We start from the raw sequence: 23,892 nt of genomic DNA, 5'->3' as shown, positions 1-23,892 counted from the left end.
TAATCCTAATTAGTACAACATACATTCAAACACCTTGTCTGATTAATCCCTGAAAGCGAATATGCATCAGGTGGGAACTTGACCAAATGCGTGTGTTTCCCCTTGTTTTTTAAATGAAACAATTGGCATGGTGCTAGGTGACAAGATATTGTCTTAGTTACTGTGATACAGCAGGAAAATAAATCATTGAGCGAAAGCCTTGCTGTCTCCTGTCGCAATTATTTTCTGAGAGGGTTGAAAGTTTTGTGGGGGGGTGTTGCCTGGAACACAAGTGAAATCTCAGGGTCCTCCCAGAGAAGAAATTGTCATTTTCAGTGGGAGAGACACAGGGAGACACCTTGTAAGTGAAGGCCAAGACGTCCCACCAGGTTTTGATTCTTTCACAGGCATTAGGAGTAAATCTAGGTAGCTGAATTTAGAAAATAAATATTGAAGGCCTGGCGAATGCCCACTGAAGGCAGTAGAACTATTTCCATATTTATTATTTGCATTACGGTAGAGAGGTAGGTCCCAACAATGATTGAGGACCCCATTGCACTGAGCATCATACATACAGTCACCTGGCGAAAGACCATCCCAGCTTTCAATCTAGATAGCCAAGATACTCAAGAGTGTAAGGGGAAACAAGCCTGGTGAAATAACTTGTCAGTTTGGCATGACAAGGAATAGAACCCAGGTCTCCTGACTCCCAATCCTGTGACCTATCTATTAGACTATGTGTACGATTTATGGCTATACTATAGACTACATTTTTGTAGTGGAAATGACAGTATGTTACTTTATCTGGCGTATTAACATGGCGTTTTAGTGTATAGATTCATAATATGCAACTAAAAGCATATGGATGTTTCTGATTGTTCTCCAACAGTAGGAGCTTCCTCAGCGTGACAGTGCTGTTCTATATTATGGTAGTTGCATCACCCCTAATGTGACTCTTTTTATCCTTTTGAACTTTATGAATGCATTGTGCTTACTGTGCAATGCAATCTGGAATGTTACCACATCGTTATCAATTTGATGTCTCCTCATAATAATATAACTGAGAAATATGGTACTTATTTGTAGATATAGCACATGGCTAGCCTTGCTGCTGCTTATTAATGCTATGTCTTCTTGAGCTAATAAAGCAAAGCATGTTTTATGAGTCAATTGGGGCTTGGTCTAGCCTTGAATTGTTAAATTCTGGTCGTTGGTACATTTGCTTTTTGATATTTTAATAAGCATTATTACAATCATGCAGCCTTAGCTCATGCTTTGAAATATTAGATGGAAGTTCTGGAGCATGCTTTTTGCAGTTTTCAAGTTACAGTAATGTTTAAGGCCATTTATTGTACATCCGTGATGCAATTCAAGTGCTATTATGCTGTACAGAAAGCCACATTAATTAACTTTTGTTTCAGGGGAACTCTTTAATTAAAACCCTGGGTTTCATTTATCTATTTTGTAAAGGAAGAATATTTCTTTTTGAACTGAAGCTTCATGCTCCATTGGGTCCTGTTCCATGCAGCCAGAATCCTTGTTAGTCTGCGGTTTCTATGGACCAAGCCTTTAGGTTCACTTTAAAGTTTTCTTGGTCATTTTGTGATGACCTCCTTACCTTCTGTTGTCCCCTACACTATATCTAGAACTCCTCCCTTCTTATGTTGGTAAATAGTAAAGGTAAGACAAGTAGTAATTTCAGCTGCTGTGTTCTTGCACCCTCATGGTATTACCTGTTATCCTGCCCTTGAAGGGTTCATTCCTATGGACCTGATGTTTAAAAATCTTCACTGAAAGGCAATATAAATTTTGAAGCAGCTTTTTGCAAATGTACATTTAGGGGAGAGAGGGAAAGGTTTGTCATTTTGCTTGAATGGTTGAATAGCTCAGGAACTGGTGATAGGTATAGAGCCTTCTACCTCTAGTTCTCCATTTACAATCTAATTTAAGTCATCAGACTAGAAGTTGTTGTTTTCATGTGATAGTTGTACCATATCCCATGTAGCTCGGTTTGGTAGTCTCATTCCAGGTTGTCATGGTCAAGTGTCCATATCACCAAAATCTACTACTCTGCAGGAACCAAAGAATTCTGTCCCTTTTGCTATTTGACCCTTAATGGTAGACCCAGGAGATGGGTAAAGTTACATGCAGTGAAGGGACGTTTTTTACCTATTTTGTGGCTAAATGCAGGATTTTCATTTCTAGGGCTATCCATCAGACCTTTTACACCACTTTAAAAATACTTCAGATGGTTGTCATAATTATGTAGGGCTTTATGCTGTAAATTAATTGTTCATATCTTGAAATGTAGACTATATTATGCACTTTCAGAGGAGACACTAAGTAGATGTTTAACAATACGTGTGGCTTGTAGAATTGTTTTTTCTTATAAAACAGGCCTGGAGAGACAAGGTGGGTGAGGTAGTAATTTAGCAGTATGTCATGATGCCTACATAACTACAAAATACTATTGCTAAACAGAATTAATGTTGATCTCTTCATTTTGATTGAAGTAGTTTAATGAGAAAAATGGCTGACTAGTAAACACTCCTGTAACATGGGGACATGTTTATTTCTGTGAAACTATAGCACAGGACCACAATAGACATAGTACTGGTACCAAATGAGCTAGTTAAACCAAAATATAGTGTATAAGTCTAATAGAAGCTTTGTTTGCAAGAACCTTAATATTATCATAAAGCCACCTCTTACATAATGTTTTGTCACTGGGATGAGGCATTATTTGTGAATACCGAATGGAGTGAGCCTCCTAAAGTATGAAGAGAAGTAGATTACCTCTTCAGATCGCAAGATGGCCATTTGCATAAATCCCGTTTTACCTGTTCAATGCCTAACAAGAATTCAGAATAGCCTGGTAAAGAAGTCTGCTAGTGAAGATCTTTGCAGGAAATTGGATTGGTAATATACAGTCAATTTTGCTTTATAAGGAAGTGTATGCTTGGGATATAGAGCAATGACTTGAATTCATTTGAACGTTAAAAAAAAAAAAAAGAGAGAGAAAACAGCCCTAAAAACCTCTCTTCATCTTCAGGAGCTGGGTAAAAGGAATACAATTCTCAGGTAAAAACATATCGCATGTTTGCTAGGGAAAGACAATAGAAGTAGAAATTTTAGCCTATACTCTTGATTTGGAATGTTTTTTTTTTTTAAACATAATAGTCCTTTCTTACACATGTTCTGCATCATTTCCCCGTCATGATTATGCTCTCTGTGTATGTGGAAAGCACAAGTCACCATAATATCTATGCACCAAATACAAAAATTAAGTTTCAGCATTATTCTGGTAAGACCATTTTCTCTGCTTCAACTATGGTAACATTTTATGTTCCATGGCCTCTTTTTGGTGGGAGACCTCTAAAAAAGGAAGAAAACTCCTAATCTGTTATATCACTGCCTCCCCTGTGCAAAGGGGGGGTGTTGCATGTGCTCTACAGGAAGTAAAACGTGCTCATCTTCGCCTATTGCAGAAGGGAATTCTATAGCTGAGCACCATTCAGTAAAACACCTTTTCCTCCTGGTTCATGAGCTTCATCCTCAGTAATGTCGGAGTTGTTGTCCCCTGAATGCTAATTACAGTATTCGTGATGTGTAAGAAGAGGTGGTCCTAATATAAATTCATCCTCGACCAATAAAGACCAGCACCTGCCTTCTGAAATTTGTAACACTGATTTTAATCAGTGGTGGTTCATTGTGGATCTTCTTCCTTATTTCAAACAAGCATCACATCACATAAATGCTGTCTAATTTTATCATGAGCTATTTAGGGGTAATGTTTTGTTTTTTAAAACAATCTCTCTACCAGGATCACAGTGGCACTGAACATGCAAGCAGTGAAGAAGATAGCAGCTCAGAAGTTGTCATGAAAAGCTTGACTGATGATGAATGTATCAAAACGGTAAGTGACGCTATCTTTAAAGAAACGTGTTTTAGTCATCCACAAAATTCGAAGCTTGAAAAGTGCTAACATTATGGGTTTGTGACACTCCCAACTGTGGTGCAAGAGCGTGGGAGACAGGGCAGACTGTTAAAACACCAGGGCACAAACCCCAGACTGGTCATGACTCCTAAACTTAAATTTTACCAACCAGCTGCATTAAGTGCAAACTCTTCAGCCGTATTAACAGCCTTAAACAAAATCACAGACGGTCCCATTGTATACTCCGGTCTGTCTTGTCACCAAGGTGAGGTATCACTGTGATAGATGGCCCTTAAACCCAAGGATCACAGCAATATTCATGTTACTCCTAGTCTCAAAGTACCAGTCACTTTCCCAATACCTTGGATCTCACATGGAAGACAACGCTTGTAGCCATTCCTATAATAAATTATATGAAGGTGTATTAAATGGGAAAAAGAAGCTAGAGTTATTTACAAGGTTAAAGCAAGTGAATATAGACACATGAATCAGTTAAGTTTTAAGTGGAAATAGAGGCTTCTATAACCAGCAAGCTCAATTTGTCCATTAGGGTTAACCCAGAAAAAGCAGATGGGGATCTCTTCCTTATGTCTAAGAAACTCCTTGCTTCTCAAAAATCCCTCCAACATAGAGATCCTTAGTTCCTTTTGTTTGGTGTTTTTATCCCTCTTCTGCCATATGCTCTCAGTTGCAAATTCAGTTGATGAAAATGAGTCATGTGAGTGGGGGAAGGATTGCAGAACAACTCTAAGAGCCTTTAGTACTCTTGTTGACCATTCCTCAGTCCAGATGTAGGATCAGAGTAGCAGCCGTGTTAGTCTGTATTCGCAAAAAGAAAAGGAGTACTTGTGGCACCTTAGAGACTAACCAATTTATTTGAGCATCAGCTTTCGTGATCCAAGATCCAACCACAGCCAGTCTGGTATCAATGGGATTCCTCTTTCTGGATGGGTTTACAAGGAGCTTCTCTCTTCACACTAATTAATGGCCCTCTCCTGTATGGTGATTCATGCAGTCATAGAGGCTCGTAATACATCCCTTCAAAAATTACATTACAATATGGAACACAGATATTACAAATAAGATTAATGCATGCAGCAACTCACAAGCATTCAATAGAATCCAAACACTTTCTTACAATTCTAATACCTATCCTATCAACATTAACCCACAAGTGAGCCAGATTTCAGCTACAAAGATATCAGAGTTCAGCAGAGACTTGGGGACTTTGGCATGAGCTGGTGCCTGGTCTGCCAGCATCACAGGGCCTCATTATGTTTTCACGCGGTTGTAGTGCAATTGAGTTTTAGTGAGTAACTCCTGATTTATCTAAGTGAGAGGAAAAGCAGGTATATATGATTTCCTACACCTGTTCATATGATTGAGATGTAAATACAATTTGTTCTATATTGAGGTACAGCAGTTGTATGCAGCTCCCTGGTCCCTCTCTTGAGCTATACTCAGCAACAAGGGATTCACATCTACTTTTGTCGACAATATCTTCCATGCCCCAGAAAAAAGCTTGTGGCTATAAATCACACTCATGTATATCCTACCTTCATAGATTTTTAAAATCAAAAGGACCATTATCATAATGTAGTCTGTCCCCCTGCATAACATAGGCTATAGAATTTCTGCATCAAATCCATAACTTCTGGTTTAATGTGGCACTGTCAGAGTGTGTGCTGTAATAAATATCAAACTCTGCATTGATACATGTTGGTGGTTTAATGTGTTAGGATTGTACGTTATCAGAAACCTAGAATTTCTGGGGTTGTGCCTTAATCTTCTTTCTAAGGCTCTGTTAGAGGTTAAAATCGAGAAATCCTAGGTATGCTGAGGAGTGACTAACCCACAGAAACATAAAATTTGTTGGGACAATTATTTTGTCCACCCCCCAACCATCTACCCCACACAACAGTTTAGTATAGTTCTTCAGCTAGTGCATTAGTTGAGACATGCTATTTATGCATAATCTATGTAAGGTATTTTCACTGAAGGAAATGGAGCTTTTTTGTTTGTTTTGGGGGAGGAGTTTTTGTTTTGCTTCACAAAGTCATTGGTTCTTGCAAACCTATTTGTTTTTTGAAAATATTTGAAAATTACCAACAAATACTTGGAAGTCCACTGAGTTTTTTCCAAAGAACCAGAAGTTGATATAGTATTCGAGCATTGAAATCAGCCACCGAGCTAATATTGGTTTGTTTGTATTCCTGATTGACAAAGCACTCATGGGTTGAATATGTGCATTTGAATTGTCCAAACCACCCTGGAATACAAATGAACTGGAGTTTTAATGCATGAATTCTAACTGTAAAAGCAAATTTTTGTTACTTTGCATGCCGTATTTGGTATACTGCAGCTGGGAAACTGAGATACAGATTAATATGAAAAAAATACACAAAGTCTGAAGTGGGTGAAAGAGATGAACAGTTAGGAGAAAAGCTTGGGCATATATTAGGGAGTGGATTACAGTGCAGGAGATGAGGGCGAGAGATGTAGTTGGGGGTGGCATTTTGGAATTCTTTGAAAATGAGGAGGTGAAGTATGTGATTAATGTAGCAGAGTGGAAACTATTGTAGAGATCCAAAAAGGAGCCAGGGGGAAGATGTAGCTGGAGCAATTGGAAAGGAAGATTATGTTGGCAGCTGCATTTTGGATGTAATGGAGCAGAAAAGTTGGCAATTGGGGAAACCAGAGAGGACAAGGTTGTAGTAATTAAGACAGGAAGTTATGAAAGCATGAACTAAGTCATTTGCAGTAGGGGTGCACAGGAATGGATGAATGAGGGAAAGAGTCCAAAGAAAACAATGGAAAGATATGGGGAAAGAAGGCATCAATATGATACTCAGATTACAATTTAGGTGCTAGGAAGGATGTTAGTGTGTCAACAATGACAGAGAGCAAGAAGAGAAGAATTTAAGGGGAAAGATAAGATTGTTTTTATGATAATAATACCTAGCTCTTACATACCACTTTCTATCACAGATCTCAAAGCACTGTACAATGGAGCTCAGAATCATTATTGCCATTTTACAGATGGGGAAACTGAGGCACAGAGTGGTGAATTGACTTTCCAGAGCCAGGATTAGAACCCAAGTCTCCAGAGTTCCAGTCTAGTGCTCTATCCACTAGGCAATGTAGTCTTGATCCAGAATATGTTTGGTGTACATCCAATGAAGTGACTGGATTTATGTTGGGATGAATTTAGACCATTGAGTGTGAGGTCATTATAATAAATATATATATATATCAGTAATGACCTCACACTCAATGGTCTAAACTCACCCCAATGTAAATCCAGTCACTCCAGAGTCAGTATCATCTATCTATCTATGGAGTTGTCAGACTGAAGAGAAGGTGAAAGATTAGGAACAGGGAGATGGATTTGGAGGATGGATATAGTGCTATTAGGTTAACCAGGAACATCCTGGTGGTTTCAGATGATGCTGACTCTAGAGCAAGGGACAGAATAGGCTGTAAAAATAGTGGCGACCGATTGGACAGTAAGCTGTGTAAGATCTTTATCACAATCCAAATTTTGAAAATTGCTTGGTGAATCATGGCAAATAACTCTAGAATGTGGAGTTGATAAAGGGTGTTGGAGATTTCAATAATATTGGCTATATAAATACTCATTTTTATAAGTGCCTTAACTGTTGTTGCTTTTCTCCGAGCCAGAAAATTATGTGTTCAAGTAGCAGTATGGATCTTGAACTTTTTGCTCTTTGCTAACATTGCAGGTCTGTGCTCAATGGCTCATTCTTTAGATGACAAGTTAAGCAGAGATTCCTGCTGCCAGTCTATTGGTGACTGTCAAGGCCAAAAGAAAAAGATGTCTTATTGCTGAGAACATAATATTTCCCCTATTGCCCATAGAGTCTCATCACCACAAGATCCCATGAAACTACTCATTATGCTTAAAGTTAGACAAATACCCAACTCTAATTTCTGAGGTACATAGGAACATGTGAATTGCCAGACACACGGTCCATCTAATCCAGTAACCTGTCTCCCACAGAGACTAGTACCAGAAGCTTTAGAGGAAGGTGCAAGAGACTCCACAATAGACAGATGTGGCATAAGCTCATCCCCTTTTCTTCCCCCCCCCCCCCCAACCTCTGTATTGCATCTAAATTAAGTACTTATAGCCCTGGATAATCTTGTTTTACATGTAAATGTCCAGTTCTTCTTTCAGTCCTCCTAAATTCTTGGCTTCAGCATCATGAACTAGCAAAGAAGTTCCATAGTGTAATTGTGTGTCATGTGTAAATAGTATCACATTACAGAATTAGAGCCTTGATATCTCTGGTTTTGAAGAAATTTAATTAAGAAGCTGATGTGACTTCTTTTTTTTAATAAAGTTACCCTTTTCCCTGTTTAGGATGTCAGAAACAAAGCTGACAAACAGACGTTGATGGTAGATCAGCAGGATTTGGTGGAGCAACTTCCAGAAAATGTATGTGTGTTTGTATTTGAGGGTGAGGTTGAGGGAGGGGAGTTCAATTGAAGACATTTTTGTTGTATTACAATTTACGTAACTAGGGTTCTTCTATAACCAAGAAGAGATTGAATTAATTCCTATTTGAACACTGAATGGTTTAAAAACATCCTTCTCTTTAAATATGTAGAAATAGTCATGCAAGACTGTGTTAAGAATACAGTTTCCTGTTTTTAAAAATTCAGAATGTTGTCTCACACAGATAAGTCTCTTATACCAAATGAAATTCCATCAGACTTTCTTTGCAGGCATTTCTGGATTTACAGTATCAAACCTACCCAATTTGGCTCTTTTAAAAATATTAAATATTCTTAAACTGAATTGTTCTATTGCTAATCCAATTAATGTAAAGATTTTCATACTTTGCTTTAATCGATAGCTACAGCTGATTTCAGAACAGCACATGCTACCTTTGTATTTTTTTATTTTAACAACTGAACTATTTTGATTTCTCCTTTCAGGTCCTCAATCAGTTAAAACAATCAAAGTCTTCAACCAAAGTACCCATCAGTTTACATGAGATATCTTTGGCACCAACACCTTCTTATCTTTCTCCAGAGACAGAGTTCACCAGCCACAGTGAGAACCAATTATTTCTTTCTGCAAGATAGCTTACATTAATGGCAAAGTTACCCAGTAATATCATAGCAAGTACTGTCAAAATGAGCTATAATATCCTGCTATAACTGGGATTGTTTTAGTCCTCCTTAGGCATGTTTTGCTTTATTCTTTTTATTTTGATGTTCCAAAGGGTCAATCATAGAATCATAGGACTGGAAGGGACCTCAAAAGGTCATCTAGTCCAGTCCCCTGCACTCATGGCAGGACTAAGTATTATCTAGACTATTCCTGATAAGTGTTTGTCTAACCTGCCCTTAAAAATCTCCAATGATGGAGATTCCACAACCTCCCTAGGCAATTTATTCCAGTGCTTAACCACCCTGACAGGAAGTTTTTCCTAATGTCCAACCTAAACGTCCCTTGCTACAATTTAAGACCATTGCTTCTTGTCCTATCTTCAGCGGTTAAGAACAATTTTTCTCCCTCCTCCTTGTAACAACCTTTTATGTACTTGAAAACTGTTATCATGTCCTCCCTCAGTCTTCTCTTTTCCAGACTAAACAAACCAATTTTTTCAGTCTTTCTTCATAGGTCATGTTTTCTAGACCTTTAATAATTTTTGTTGCTCTTCTCTGGACTCTCTCCAATTTGTCCACATCCTTCCTGAAATGTGGCACCCAGAACTGAACACAATACTCCAGTTGAGGCCTAATCAGCACAGAGTAGAGCGGAAGAATTACTTTTCATGTCTTGCTTACAACAATTTAACAATTTTTTTTAATATAAAAAGGTTTGAAACATTTTCACCATTATTTAATACTCTTTTAAAAGTTTGAAGGAATTTTTCTTTCCATATTGATTTCCTGTTCCATTGGTAAACAGTAGGGTTTTTTCTTCATTGTAGTAATAATAATAATTAATAACTACAAGAACTTGATCATAGATCGTTTAGTTTTTGTTTGCCAAAAGGATGGTCATCAGTAATATCAGAAGTGCTCTTGTGTCACAAATATCTTGGGCCACTGTTGTTTTGGATAGTTGCCTTTTGCAGCTGCAGAACAAAAGTGTTTCAACAGTGCATATGAACCATGTCTAGTTCTAAGTGACAAGTTGATTAAAAAAAAAATCCTGAATTTAAGCTTGAAAAATTCCCTGTGTTTCATTGTCGTGACACTGCGTTGTCACATCCAAATGCAACATGTTTTGTCATACTGATCAAAATCACACAAGTCACATCTCAATTCTGAAGTCAATTTCACACCAGATTCTAATAGTTCTAAACTCAGATTCTAATAGTTAGTTCTAAGCTCAGATGTTGTCTTTACAGTATTCCTCCAACATGACTGTGTAGGGATGTTTAGAAAGTTTTTGCTCTTAAATTACTAATGTGCATCCTTATTAGATCAATTATATGTACATTTAATATTGCTGACTAATTTCTTTTTCTTTTAATGTTTTTAGGCAATGTATTGCAACCTCTGTTGCCAGTGGATCCAGCCACATGCCCAATTGTTCCTGGGCAAGAGATGACTATAGAAATATCCAAGGGGCGATCAGGCCTTGGTCTCAGCATTGTTGGAGGGAAAGATACTCCACTTGTGAGTTTATTGAGCTATTATTCATTACCTTAATTAAGAAGCAGAAAAAATAAGGAAAAGAAAATTTAGAAATAAGCAATACCATATATCCAGTAATCCTCTGCTAAATTATTCAGTGTTGTGAATGGCATACAGCTGCTTTCATAATAAATTTGGTAGTTTTGCCTGATATGTAAGATTAAATATGCATTATTTCCTTTTAAATTGACAGTTCTATATATTTTCACTATCTTCCATTACCATCATAATTATCTATGTACCCCATTTTCTACAATTTAAGCCATATAAATTAAAGGTTTTGATGAGTTCCCATTGCTCACTTTTATTATTCCTAGAATGAGCTCTATTTATTTTACACATAAGCCTTCTCCCTCTCATTTTAAAAAAGTAATGAAATTGTAAATTATTTAATCTGAAACGTCCATGACTGGACCACAAAATGAATGTCATGGCTTCGCTTTGTGCTAATACCTACATACTTTAGAAACATAAATGCTTATTTTGTGCTCTGTTTAAGCAGGACACCTACTAAGTCCCTGTCAGCACCACCCAAGGCTGGACACAGATTGGCAAAGATAACTTTATTACTTTTGTGTGTGTTCCTTTGTTTAGTCTACCCCTCTAGCCATGCTGCTTAAAAAGTTCGATTTTTTTTTTGTCAGTACCATCCCAATTTGTATTGTATTCAGCACCATTAAAGTATATCATCAATATGCAAGTTCAAAAGGTTAGCTAGCCTCAGAGGTGAAAGTAAGCTGGTATGCTCTGGTATGGCGTACCGGCAAGAGCTGGTGCGCTGTACCGGGACCGGCTTTCCCAGATGGCAATTTAAAGCCCTGGGGTAGTGGCGGCAGGGCGGTGGCGGGGATTTAAAGGGCCCCGGAGCTCAAGCCACTGCTACCACCCTGGCCCTTTAAATCCCCGCTTGAGCCCCGCTGCCCAAGCCCTGGGGTAGCGGCAGCGGGGATTTGGAGGGATTTTAGAGGGCCGGAGCAGTAGCAGCGGCTGGAGCCCTGGGACCCTTTAAATTCCCGACAGAGCCCAGCCGTCGCTACCCCAGGGCTCAGGCAGCAGGGCTCCGGAGGGGATTTAAAGGGCTCAGGGCTCTGGCAGCCGCTACCACAGTGGAGCCCCAGGCACTTTTAAAGCTCTGCCAGAGCCCAGAGCCCCGGGACAGCGCTGGCAGCCAGGAGCCCCCAGGGCCCATCAGTAATTTAAAGGGCCCGGGGCTCCACTGTGGTAGCGGCAGCTGGAGCCCTGGGCCCTTTTAAATCGCCAGCGAGCCCTGGGGCTTTCAGCCACCTCTGCAGCTGGTAGCTCGAGGATGTTTTAAAGGGCCCCGGGCTCCCAGCCGCCACTACTGCAGATGGAGCCCCGGGCCCTTTAAATCAAGATTTAAAGGGCCTGGGGATTTAAGGCCACGCCTCTTCCGGTTGAGGCCATGCCCCTGCTCAGGACTTCGGAATACCGGTAAGTCCCCTAACTTACGTGCACCCCTGGCTAGCCTAAACCTTTTCCTTCTTTGTGCTAGGTGATTTGCTATTTTAGTTCTTCACTCTTTCTCGGAGAGATACAAGACTATAATTTAACAGACTGTCAACATGAAATTCTTAGTGTCAGCAAATTGAGTCTAGAGTTCTCTGTTGCAGTCTGCCTGAGCATTGAGTCATCTTGAATTTTGCCATAAAGTGTGTTAAGCTGATAGAGTTGCTTTGTAATCTCTTTACATACGATTATTCAAGAAAATACATAGTAATACGTCATTAAGCAGTGAGGTCTGTTGTTACTCTCAGCAGGTACAACTTGAAACATTTCAGAGGAAATCGCATCTTAAGCAAAATATAAATGAGAGGGAGATAGATGGATCGGCACAACTGGGTGATTTTGTTTTATAAAGTGTAGGCCATGTCTTGGTTTTATAATATTAGAACCCAGATCTGAAGTAGTTCAGAATTTTGGTCCCATTTATCTGAAGCTCCAAAATGTGTAGGGTTCCAATAAATGATTCTCCTTCAGGTGGAGTTCGGCAAAACTGGGTTGAGCTGGTTCAAATTTTTCAAACATCATTGGTTCAGTTTTGGTTTTGTAAAAGTGTGGGATAGTTTATGTCCAAGTTCCATTTTATCAAGATCCCTAAAACTCAGGGGATTCATATATGGGGTTTTATATTGAGCCATCTCTCTGCTTCTTCATTTAAATGTTTTCAAATTCCAAGTGACATCCTGTCATAAATAATCCATTGTAAATCTTTCCTGAAAATTTCATACTAATGAAATACATAAAGTTTCTGCCGAGGGGCAAACAGGAGAAAAACAAACAACACTGTGCTGTAACTTCAGTAGCTATTATAGACTGGGTTCTGTGTTTTGTTAGATTATTTATTAAAGTGTCAACCTAGAAATTTGTAAAGAAAACAATTTATAAAGTTATCAACTTGCTTCCAGCAATAGGGAAATTCATCTGTATGAAGTAAATTTTCACACATGTCTGACTTTCTTTTTTAAGTTACAGGACCTGCCAAAATGAATCTTAGCTGGTCTTCATCTTGTTCATTTTGAGCATTCAAAAGCATGCCGTAATACTTCATAGTAAACAAGTTGCTCTTATTAGACCATAGTCTGGTCTGCTAATTTACTGTGGAGACCTACGAGATTCTTTCTTCAGTTACATGCACACAATCTCTCTTCGCTTCAGTGGGACATGCATATGCATAACTACAGACAAATTGTAGCCCTAAAGGGGCCAGATCTTCAGCAGGTTTATTTTACTTAGCTCAGTTAATAGAGCTGATTTACACCATCAGGTGACCTGGGCCTCAGTATTTTGATGCCATGTTTGTCACTAGGGCAAAGAGATAATAATTGTTTAGTAGTGTGATGGTGAAAACTGAGAGAATAATAAAACAAAACCAGGAGCTGGTGGAGGGAAATACCATCTGTGTTTGTTAGGAAAATTTCTCCTCCTCCCTCTGGCTCTGTGGGATATAAGGTGAGAACAAAGGAGTGGAACTACTGGTAGCTAATTAGTATGTCCCATGCTTCTTTTCGTCCTTTGCTTTCAATTCTGTGGGATAGGTGGGTAAATTGTATATTTGTAAAGCCAAAATAACTGACTGGTAGCTTCACTACTTGAGAGTTATTTGATACTCAGAGCCATAGATATCTGCAGCCACTTCAGTCCTATTTATGTGACAGGAAATTGTGCCCATGGCCCATAGTTTTCCATAGTGTAGGGCAGTTAATTTGAAGCTGGCTTGCACAACATGGTTGTATTTGATACTTTAAAAATATATATTTTTTAAATGCAGCCAATGGGAGTTCTTGAGGTCAGGGAGCAAGGGAACAGGAGCACTATCCTGTAGGCCTCCATTTACTCTGTACACTCTCATGTCTGAAAGAGATAGGGAGTTGATGTCTTTCATCCCTAGAGTATAAATGCTACAGGTAGAAGGTAGGAATGAGATACCTATTGTAGGTGTCCCAGAGATGTACTCTATATGGGGATAGGCAAGCAATGGTAGAGCAAGAGCAGGCTTGTGCAAATGGCACTTCCTTTCACATCGAAGTGGCTGAAAAATTCCCCTCTGCACCACCCTCTCAGAAAATGAGATGGTAACACATATTTCTGCTTTCCTTTCCTTCAGAGTTACAGTTGATCCTCCATGTGTTTTGTGTGTGGATAACTTTGTGGAAACGTTTGAGGGGGGAATTATGTAGTCATTGAGTTGTGACGAATAGGTTTTTGAGTGATATACCTTGGCTCACAATATTACTGTGATGTGCCAATATCACAGCTGATCCACGAAGTGTATTTTTGCTAGGGCTGTTAAATTAACCTAGAAAGAAAGGTAGCGTAAGAACGCGAAGACCTAGCCCAATATGTTTTTAAATACATTTGCAGCCAAAATTATTTGTTTAATTACTCATTTGCTGCTCTGTTTTTTTTACTGTTAACCCTAGTGAACCACAACAGTGAACAGTCATGGAGTAGAAATGTCCAGTTAAAAATTATTTTGAAGCTCCTTTAAGTTTATGATATACTGCCAGTAAATCTGGCAGCCCTGCAAAAATAAGCACCTCTTAAAAATGAAACACATTCTATGACTTTTAAGTTATAACCTTGAATATCATCAAAAGTCACAAACTAGAGGCATTAAAAATATGGCAGAATGTTGCAGGGAGGTTAATTTGCACAGGAAATTAGAATGCAGTTTCTTAACTAAGATATAGTCGACTGAAAAGAAGACCTTAATATTCTGTTTAAAAAAACTTGTCAATGCATTGTAATTGAGTATTCTGGCTGCACTCAAAGGGGAAGCAGGAGTGCACCAGGCAGAACTAATGTAATTATTGGGAGGACAGATCTGGAGAAGTCAGGACTGTCCTTGGAAAAATTGAAATGTCTGTCAGCATTTTTGCTGGGACTGTCTTCTCTTCTTGGTGCTCTCCTGGCATTTAAGGAGGAGTAGTTATTTCTTTTCATTCTGAGGGCTGGTTTTCCCACTTATCTTACATTGCAACTCTTCAACACATGGTCTTTCCTTTATAGCAGTTAAATTCAGCAAGCCTCTGTGTGAATTTGGCCAGCAATGAATTCTGTAAGAGTAGTGTGGTAAGGCTTCTCCTTTCCTTCCCAGTAAGTCATATAAACAGTCTCCTTTAGCTTAGGGTGTGGGAGTAAAGAACAACAAAAGAACCTTAGGAACCCCCCTGGCATTACATAGCAACTACTCAAGGCCCCATACACCACAGCAACATTAACCTAAATTCTGTGTTAAAGGGCCTGGATTCTGTGGTGTGTGAGGCTGGAAGTTCTGTGACAGCTTCAGATAAAGTTTTAAAAATGGAGCATTTTTATGGATTTAAATATGAAAATGAAAAACACAACCAAAAGGGTACTCTGTTAATCAAATTTGGTATTAAGTTTAATTTTATGGTGCCCCAACATTTTTAATTCTCAATTTACCGAGGAGCACTCTTGAAAATGCATACAGTATCTTCACTGTAGAATTTGTTGGAAAGAAGTCAAGCTGCAGGGATTGGTACCAGGTAGGGGACCGTTTAGGGCTTTTAGCACCCTGAGAAGCCTTAGGTTGGTTTACGGTGGTGAGAAATGTTTCTGCTAAAATGTTCAGCAGTGAAATAGTTAACACTGTTGACTTTTAAGTTGGCATCATTAAGTTTCAGGGTCAACACCACTTTGAAAGCAAGTTCACACCTCTTAAAGCCATTTTTTCAGGCTGTTTGCAAATGACTACATCGGTTACACTCAGTTGAAGTTTTGGAGGTTTTCTGTACAATCCCTAATAAGAGCTAGTGCTAAAATTTATTTTTAATGGAATACATTTGTTGAGTTACTCTACTGATGAAGAGAATACTATTGTTCCCCTGAGGATAGTAGTAATATATTGCTCCTAAATATTAGACTATTAACACTTTGTACCATTACACAATGAATGAAACTATAAACAAAAATGGCTATAGAAATCTTACGTTTTAATTTTTTTTTAATTATCCAAGAGAAGAAGCCGATGTGGTTTTGAGGGTAAAATATTTAATTTTAATTTCTGAACCATGCTTTTATAGCCATCTGATGGGTGTAACTAAAATGTCATACTTAACTGATAGGTGCAGTTTGAACACTGGAAGCCAGAAGTTACTTCTAATTATGGCTTGGAAAGTTCTGTGGATTTTCAGGAAATCACTTACTCCCTTTTCACACCTAGTTTTCCCTGTCTCCAAGATGGGGATAATATCTACCTCTTGGGTTGTTTCATGAATTAATGCTTTTGATGTGATTTAAAAGTAAAAAGTTATAAGTGCTAATTATTATTACTAATGAAAGTTTGGGTCTGGTTAATGACACTAGAGATTTGTAGGCAGTAAAATATTTGCCTCTTGGCTCTGTCTGATGTTGTTATAGCTATACCTGGATATCAAATATATACATATACAAGCATGCTACTGTGATACTGTATCATATGTGGAAAAGAGTACTTCTAAAAATGTTGATCAGTCTCATGAGTTGACCTGTTCCGAGTCCTTAGATTAACTAATGCAATTGGGAACAAAAAGTAGTCATAAAGGCATCATCCTCTTGGCCTTTGTGAATTCTTAATGCATCAATGAGGTGGTTTGTTTTTTTTAAGTCTGTGTGAATTAAGTATCTGTGATCATACTTCTGGGATTTACATAAACTTCTTAAATACTATGTGCTTTTGGGGGGCACCATTAAAGTTAATGGGAATGTTTACTGTTAACTTAAATGCGAGAATTATCGGGCCCTTTGTTTCCATCTCTTTGCCGAATGATGTGCACTCAGGGAAGGAAGACATAAGTTCATCTCATTCTTTTTAGTTTTCAGTCTATGAAGTATACTGCTAATCAACAGGTAGTCAAGGTTGTCAGTAATCATTAAATAGAATTATACGGTAGATGCTTTAATCTTTGTGCCAGTAGGTAGAAACTTTGAAAGCTGTGTTTAAATAAGATACTAGTCTCATTTAATATTGTTAGAACCTTGTTTAAACTTAATGTAATTTCTCTAAACTTTAACTTTAAAATATGGTTCTGTAGGAACATGCTAATGGAGATAGAAAACTGTAAGTTGATAGTGCCTTTGATGTTTCAAGCAGTTAGAAAATTCTTCAGCATTCTGGATAGTTTTGCCTCGGTGTGGGCTAACTTAATTGTGTAGTTGTGTAAAATGGTTCAGATGGGCCAGTGTAGATTGCAGATTGGACAGGTATCCCATATAAGTGAATTAATTGTGAGTTGTTAGTCTTATCATCAAATTTATAAAATACGAGGCAATTTGATAAAAGCTGCATTAACGCCTTTGACTTGGGGAATAGGATTGGTTTCTTGAATGGATAATGTAAAAATGAGATTGGTGGGTTCATCCTTGCTCCTAATGAATGTTGACCCACAACAAGAAAACTTACATACAAGTCATCACAAAGAGGAGTCAAAATAAACAAGTGTTGCAGATCATATACTTGATAGCCTTAGTAAACTGTATCCTTCACAAGAGCTCTATCTTGCCAAGAAGTGTCTGCCTTTAGAGGGTCAGTCACTTTCAAGAACACAAACCAATGACCAAATTTAAGCTAAAGCTATTCAAAAGCAATAGGACATCTCAAAAGTGACTTCAGGAATAGCTGTGCTTCACAGGTAGCTGAAGCAACTTGGCATTTGGCTTCATGTCTCATACACTTTCATGCATCTGATCTACCCTATGATAGACATTGTGTCCTGGGTATTTTCCTTCACAATTTTAATTTAATTAAAAAAAATGAGAGTGAGAGTGTTAAAATTTTGTGCATGGTCCTGCACTTCTATTATTCCCGCTAAAGTGAGCATGTATACATTTTCAAAAACTTTGGTTTGCTTTGGCATGTGATTCATAGCTCTTTCTATCATTCTTACTTAAGTCATATATTTTTATACTAAACATCTTATTACCTTAGTTTTATTATTTCAAAATCAAAGAAGAGTTTGCAAATGTCTGTGACTGCAGACTGAAGGAATGTTAATGAATAGTGCTATTGAATTTTCAAGTTTAAGCTTTTCTGATCTTAATGAATATAACTGTAAGCAAAAATATTATGCAAGCTGAATAAAATTTGAATAAATATGGACCAGATGTAACTATAGAGGCCCATAACATGTAATACAAATATTATCCATTTCCTTAAAATAAATCTATATTTTAGCATGAACAATTATATTCATATTGAAGTTGTGGGTTAACCTTTTTTTTTTTAAATGGAACTTGGCAAGTGAACATTTCATGCAGGGGTTTGTACTTAAATAGGAAACAGATTTTTTTCTTGACCTTTTGTAGAAAAGTTTTTCAGTATTGTGAAACGAAAAATATTTTTGTTAACACCGTAATACAGTTTTACATTATATTGCCTGTTTTATTACAGTAGTGTTTTGGCTTTGCATTTTGGGTATCTGTTAATCCTTTGTGAATGTTAGACATTGCAAAGCATCTGGGTTCTGGAAAGGATTCTGCATACAGCATGGTACGTTAAATATACTACTTACATGAGGTAGGCATTTTACTATTAATCAGCCTCTGGTTGCTCTTGCTGAACTTTTGTCTTCTGGGTTACATTTAGATCTGTGAATTTAGAAACAAATACTCCTATGTAGCAAAGTTTATTTGGTGTAACTTCCTCTGCCTACAAGTAACCAGCAGCTGGATTTATTTTAAATTATGGAAAAATCCTGATATGGGGCCAAATTCTTCACTGACACCCTTCATGCAACCAGTTGGCTTCTATTGTTATTCATGAACCAGCTTTTAAAAGTGTAATGACAGATTTATAAGGTCAGGCACAAAATCTGTTTTCTCTCCCTTTACTGTGATGATTAATGATAATGAAACAATTAATGATATTTTACTTGCCTTGGGTGAGTGGATGTGCCTGTAATTCTGTAGTACTACTAATCATTGGAGGGTCCTGCCCTCTTTATCAACTTTAATAGCTATGTTTATTGGCTGCAATATACTTTACTGCATAGTGAATTTGTTTGAAATGTGTTATTCTGGGTTAGGCAAACAGTACGATCAGTTAATCAAATCAGAATAAAAGTATTTCCTCATAAGACTATGAATATTAAACAAAAGATTGCTCACATTATCATGTGTATAGTTTACTATCCATAGTTCCCTTTTGGGAAATGCTCCATTTCATATAGAATACTTCACATATTACATATTTTATATCAATAAAGTCTACTTGTGACTAAGTAACAAGAAGTTGTAAGACATAAAATACTGCCTTTAAGAGAGCCTCTGGGAATTAGTTTATTTTAAAAACCTCTGAGTTAAGAAATTCTATAGTATTGTTCTTTAAATCTGAGACATAGTAAGTAATGTGTCAAACATTAATCATATATTTTTAGACATTTATTTTCCTGTTCTCATCCCATACAGTTGTATTTGTTGTATACCTCTTTTCTCCCATTGTTTGTCCGCGGGAAATGCAAGTAACTGCACTTCTTGGGAAGCAAGGAGTTAACTCTTACCATAAGTGACAAACCTTATCAGCAGGAGTCTACCTACTTCCTTTCAGCTTTTGTCTTCTGATAGTGGCGGCATGGATCACCTGTCTCAGCCCTCCAGCTCTGCCACCTCCTCTCTCTCTTCACTAGGAGAGAAAGAACTAAAATATAGAAAGCGGTAATGGAAAAAGGATTCAGACACAAAGAAGCCAAATATGTTTTTTATCTCTGTGATGATGCCCTTGATAGTGCCAAAGTGGTGGCTAGATCTTATGGAGGTTGTGCTGGTGGTCCATCTAGATATCTGGCTCAGAGACTAGAACAACACATTGGAGACAGGGCAAATCACAATTAACTGACATCCCTTTTATGGGGATGAAGCTTTTCAGGGACTATCTGGACAAGGTAACCAAGGACCATTTGGTGTCAGCAAAAGAAGCCTCTTCATCAGAAGTTCAGGCCTCCTCCCTTGTCTAGGCCAAGGTTCTGGAAGTGGAGGATTTCTTCTCTCCACTTCCTTCTCTTCCTTAGTATTCTTCACTTCCTCTTTTGTTCTTGGCCAGCTTGGTCTCTCTTTTCTGCTTCAGTTCTTGCAGGCAGGGCTCATTCCCTTGCATCTCCCCCAAAACTCCATCCTTCAGCTTGAGCAAGCAGGCTGACTGAAATGAGGTGTTCCTCCCTTTCACCCCTCCTCCAGAACCCCAATATCTCATAGTCCTCTGAGCCAACTGAGCCTGGTATTTTACTTCCAGTGTTTCCTGGACCTGACACAGATTGAGGCTTCTGCAGAATCCTGGAGCTGTGCTTCTTCAACTAGTGGTTCCATAAGCTGTAGTTCTCTGTGGAGACCTTGCCCCATTAATCCCTTCTTATTTCCCTACCTGCCAGGTGACTTCTTTTGAATCTTTTGAAAGAGGATGACTGTCATTTATTAGTGGGGTGCATTTTAGTTTCATGATCCTTGCATTTGTTTTTTTCCTTCCCCATTGCCTCCAAACGTTTACAAAGGTCTTGACTGGTCTTGCTGCCAACTTGCATTGGGAAGAGGCTTGTGGTCACAATGCCATTTCTTGTCCTTCTGAGCAGGAGGAAAGAAATATTGCAAAGGGATTAACTCAGTTGTCATTAGCTCTCAGCAAATGATTGTTGGAGTCTCAACCCACAAACGTAGAGTTTCAGGTCTACCACTGATGGGATAAGCCTAACTGTAGATGGCTTGTGTCAGAACAGCTGGTGACATTGCCCCACAATTGTCTGTGATTCTCGAGCCTGTGGGCTCACCAGATCAGAGCTTTTCCTGTTTAGGAAGCTGATTTCACCCATCTTTCCACAGTCACACAGCTTCTCTGAAAGATTAGCTAGGACAGCCTGTGGGTAACTATGTTCATTCCCTGATGCCTGTGCTATTTTTGGTTTTTAGACTTCCAGGCCCAGATATATGGGGATCTCTGACCAATTGTTCTCTCTTCACTGACCATATGAACCAACATATTCACCTTCTGGTTTTCTTTCCTAAATCTCACTCTTCCTTGGGTGAAGCAAAGCTTCACACACTTGATGTAATGAGAGCATGGTCATTCTATCCAGACAGAACAAGATCCTTCAAGAATACATACAGGCTATTTATGACCTTTGCTGCCAGAGTCTAGAGGCAACCTATATCCACATAGAGGTTATGCGAGCAGGTCTTTGACTTCACAAGAATATGCTATGAATTATCCAGGAAAGATTCCCCCGAGCCATATTAGACCTCAGTGCGTTAGAGCTCAGGCAGCCTCCTGTCTAGGGAGTATTCCCATATCTGAGATGTGTAGAGCAGCTATGTGGAGATTGAGCCACACATTTACCACTCACTATTCCCTCATATAGGTTTCCAGATCAGATGCCAATTTTGGGAGGGCTGTCCTGCAGTCACTATTCGAGTAGGACTTCCTCTTACCCATGTTCAAGTAAATAGACAACCGCTTGTTAGTCATCAAGAGTGGAATCTGTGCGGCCAATCACTGAAAGAAGATGGAAAGGTAACTTACCTACAATAACTGTGGTTCTTCTAGGACAGAATCCATAACCCTTCCCCCACCACTATGGAGTCCTATTCCTATGAGATTCTGCACTGAAGAAAGAACTGAGGGGTGGTTGGGCCCATTGACTTTTTATGCCTTCAGGTAGAGTGGGCGTGAAGGCATGCAGGGCACTGGTGCAGTCCCAATAGACACCAGTGGCCAAAGAGAATCTGATCTTGTGTACATGCGGACTAAGGGTCAAATCTATGAACAACACATCTTGAAGAACCACAATTACTATAAAGTAAGTAACCGTTCTCTTGCTGTAATTTCCCTTGGCTTCAAGATATTCCCATCACCTTTTACTCTTGGTTCCATAAATATGGATTTTTAAAATGGCAGAAGTCTAAAGATTTCCTGTCTAACATGGAGCACTGCTGTTTGCATATCCTGGCATGTACGCTGCACCCTTCTATCACACATGAAAGCTATTAAATAGTATTTCACTTTCTGATTTGTATAGTGTTCCGAGATTAATGGAGCATGCATTGTCAAAATACACAATGATTAAAACATCTAGTGGCACTTCTCCCCCCCCGCCCCCCAAAGCAGTGTGTATTTTGTAGCAAAAAAAAAAATCTTATTTTAAGGAACCTTTTACCTGATATATTTTTGAGCTTCTTGTTATTTAAAAAAAAACTTTTCAATTTTTTGAAAGGGGTAAGTGCTGAGCACCCATAATGCCAACGGGAGCTGCAGATGCTTACTAGCTCTGAAAATCAGGCTCTAAATATATAGTATTTTTGTTGCTTGCAGTGTTGTGTTGGTTCCAGGATATGAGAGGGATGAGGTCATACCTTTTATTGGACCAACTTCTGTTGGTGAAAGAGACAAGCATTTGAGCTTATCCAGAGCTCCTCTTCAGTATTTTTGTTCACACATAGGGTGACATGCTTCCCTTACAGTGTGGTTCTAGTAAAATGCAGATTGTTTTGAAGAAAATAGTGCAGACCAAAAATATGTGTGTATCATCACATATGTTCCTTTATAAATATAAGAAATCACAATCAGAAAGTAAATGCATTGCAGCAGTATAGTGCCTTCGGGTGGCTGGCCCTCAGACGTTTAAAGCTCTGACGAAGAGCAAGTTGACATTCTCCTTCGGTAGATGTTCTCCTTCGGTAGCTGTGGTTTTTGTTTTGGTATCCATAGATCATGGCTTCTGTTCTTGGGACCACAAGATGTGTAGTATAGTTGATAACCCTGATATCTTTGTACATTGAAAGAAAAGGAGGACTAGTGGCACCTTAGAGACTAACCAATTTATTTGAGCATAAGCTTTCGTGAGCTACAGAAGTGAGCTGTAGCTCACGAAAGCTTATGCTCAAATAAATTGGTTAGTCTCTAAGGTGCCACTAGTACTCCTTTTCTTTTTGCGAATACAGACTAACACGGCTGCTACTCTGAAACCTGTCTTTGTACATTAAGAGAATCATTACAGATTGCCATTCAGTTGTTAGATGGCTAGAATAGGATCGTGCACAAGCCCAAGACAGAACGTAAGACACCTATATAGCATGCATATAATATGTAAACAGCTTTTTAAATATTAGCTATAATAGTGACAATCCCTATCTGTAACTTAAATGTGTTTTGATCATTTTACATGTATGGTCAAAACAGTATAATAGAATACTCTGTGCAGATAAGGCCTGATCCAAAGTCCATTGAAGACCATGGAAGACTACCATAGAGCTCAATATACTTTGGACCAAGCCCAGAAACAATAGGAGGAATGATTACTGTTTGTTTAGAACTGTAAGTTAAGTAAGACCAGTCTCTTACTTTCTTCCTTAGTGCTGTTTTAAAATCTTGACTGTGCAATCAGAATCCATTGGTTCAAGTTGTTTTCATCTACTTGACAAGTCTGATGAAAATCATCTGGCTAAGACTATGTAAGAAAAATAAGACTTTGGCAGGTCGAATGCATTTTTTTAAATCTAGAAAGTTCTTTATCAGAATAAGTGTAACAATGACAACAGTGTTCTTTTTATTATAGTATAAATTGTGACTATATAGCCCACTTAAAGTTCTAACGTGCAGGGACACCAGTTAGAAACCGATTGGCGACCCCACTGCTTTCTCAAATAATGAATGTAAGTGATTCAAGGCTAATAGTTTTTGACATTTCCTAAATCTAAGCCTTCAAGAAAGAGGGTGATATCAGTAGTGTTTTTAGATATCTGGAGATTTGTATGCAATAATATTGGGGAAGGTTGGTAACTCTGACTGGGCTAGC

The 23,892-nt window shown here is 38.4% G+C and overlaps 1 protein-coding gene across 2 annotated transcripts in view; it reads left to right on the top strand.

The window, feature by feature from the left end:
• The window catches only part of PATJ (PATJ crumbs cell polarity complex component), a 228,617-nt gene that overhangs the window by 170,629 nt on the left and 34,096 nt on the right, over window positions 1–23,892 (top strand). For both annotated transcript variants that reach the window (XM_084636472.1, XM_084636473.1), the window contains 4 exons: window positions 3,803–3,895; window positions 8,301–8,375; window positions 8,879–8,996; window positions 10,440–10,576. In XM_084636472.1, the coding sequence (XP_084492598.1) occupies window positions 3,803–3,895; window positions 8,301–8,375; window positions 8,879–8,996; window positions 10,440–10,576 (423 nt within the window). The remainder of the gene's footprint in view (window positions 1–3,802; window positions 3,896–8,300; window positions 8,376–8,878; window positions 8,997–10,439; window positions 10,577–23,892) is intronic.

This window comes from Lepidochelys olivacea, assembly GCF_965140295.1.
Source record: "Lepidochelys olivacea isolate rLepOli2 genome assembly, chromosome: 8".
Lineage (NCBI taxonomy): Eukaryota > Metazoa > Chordata > Testudines > Cheloniidae > Lepidochelys > Lepidochelys olivacea.
This window is presented reverse-complemented; position numbering and strand designations above follow the sequence as displayed.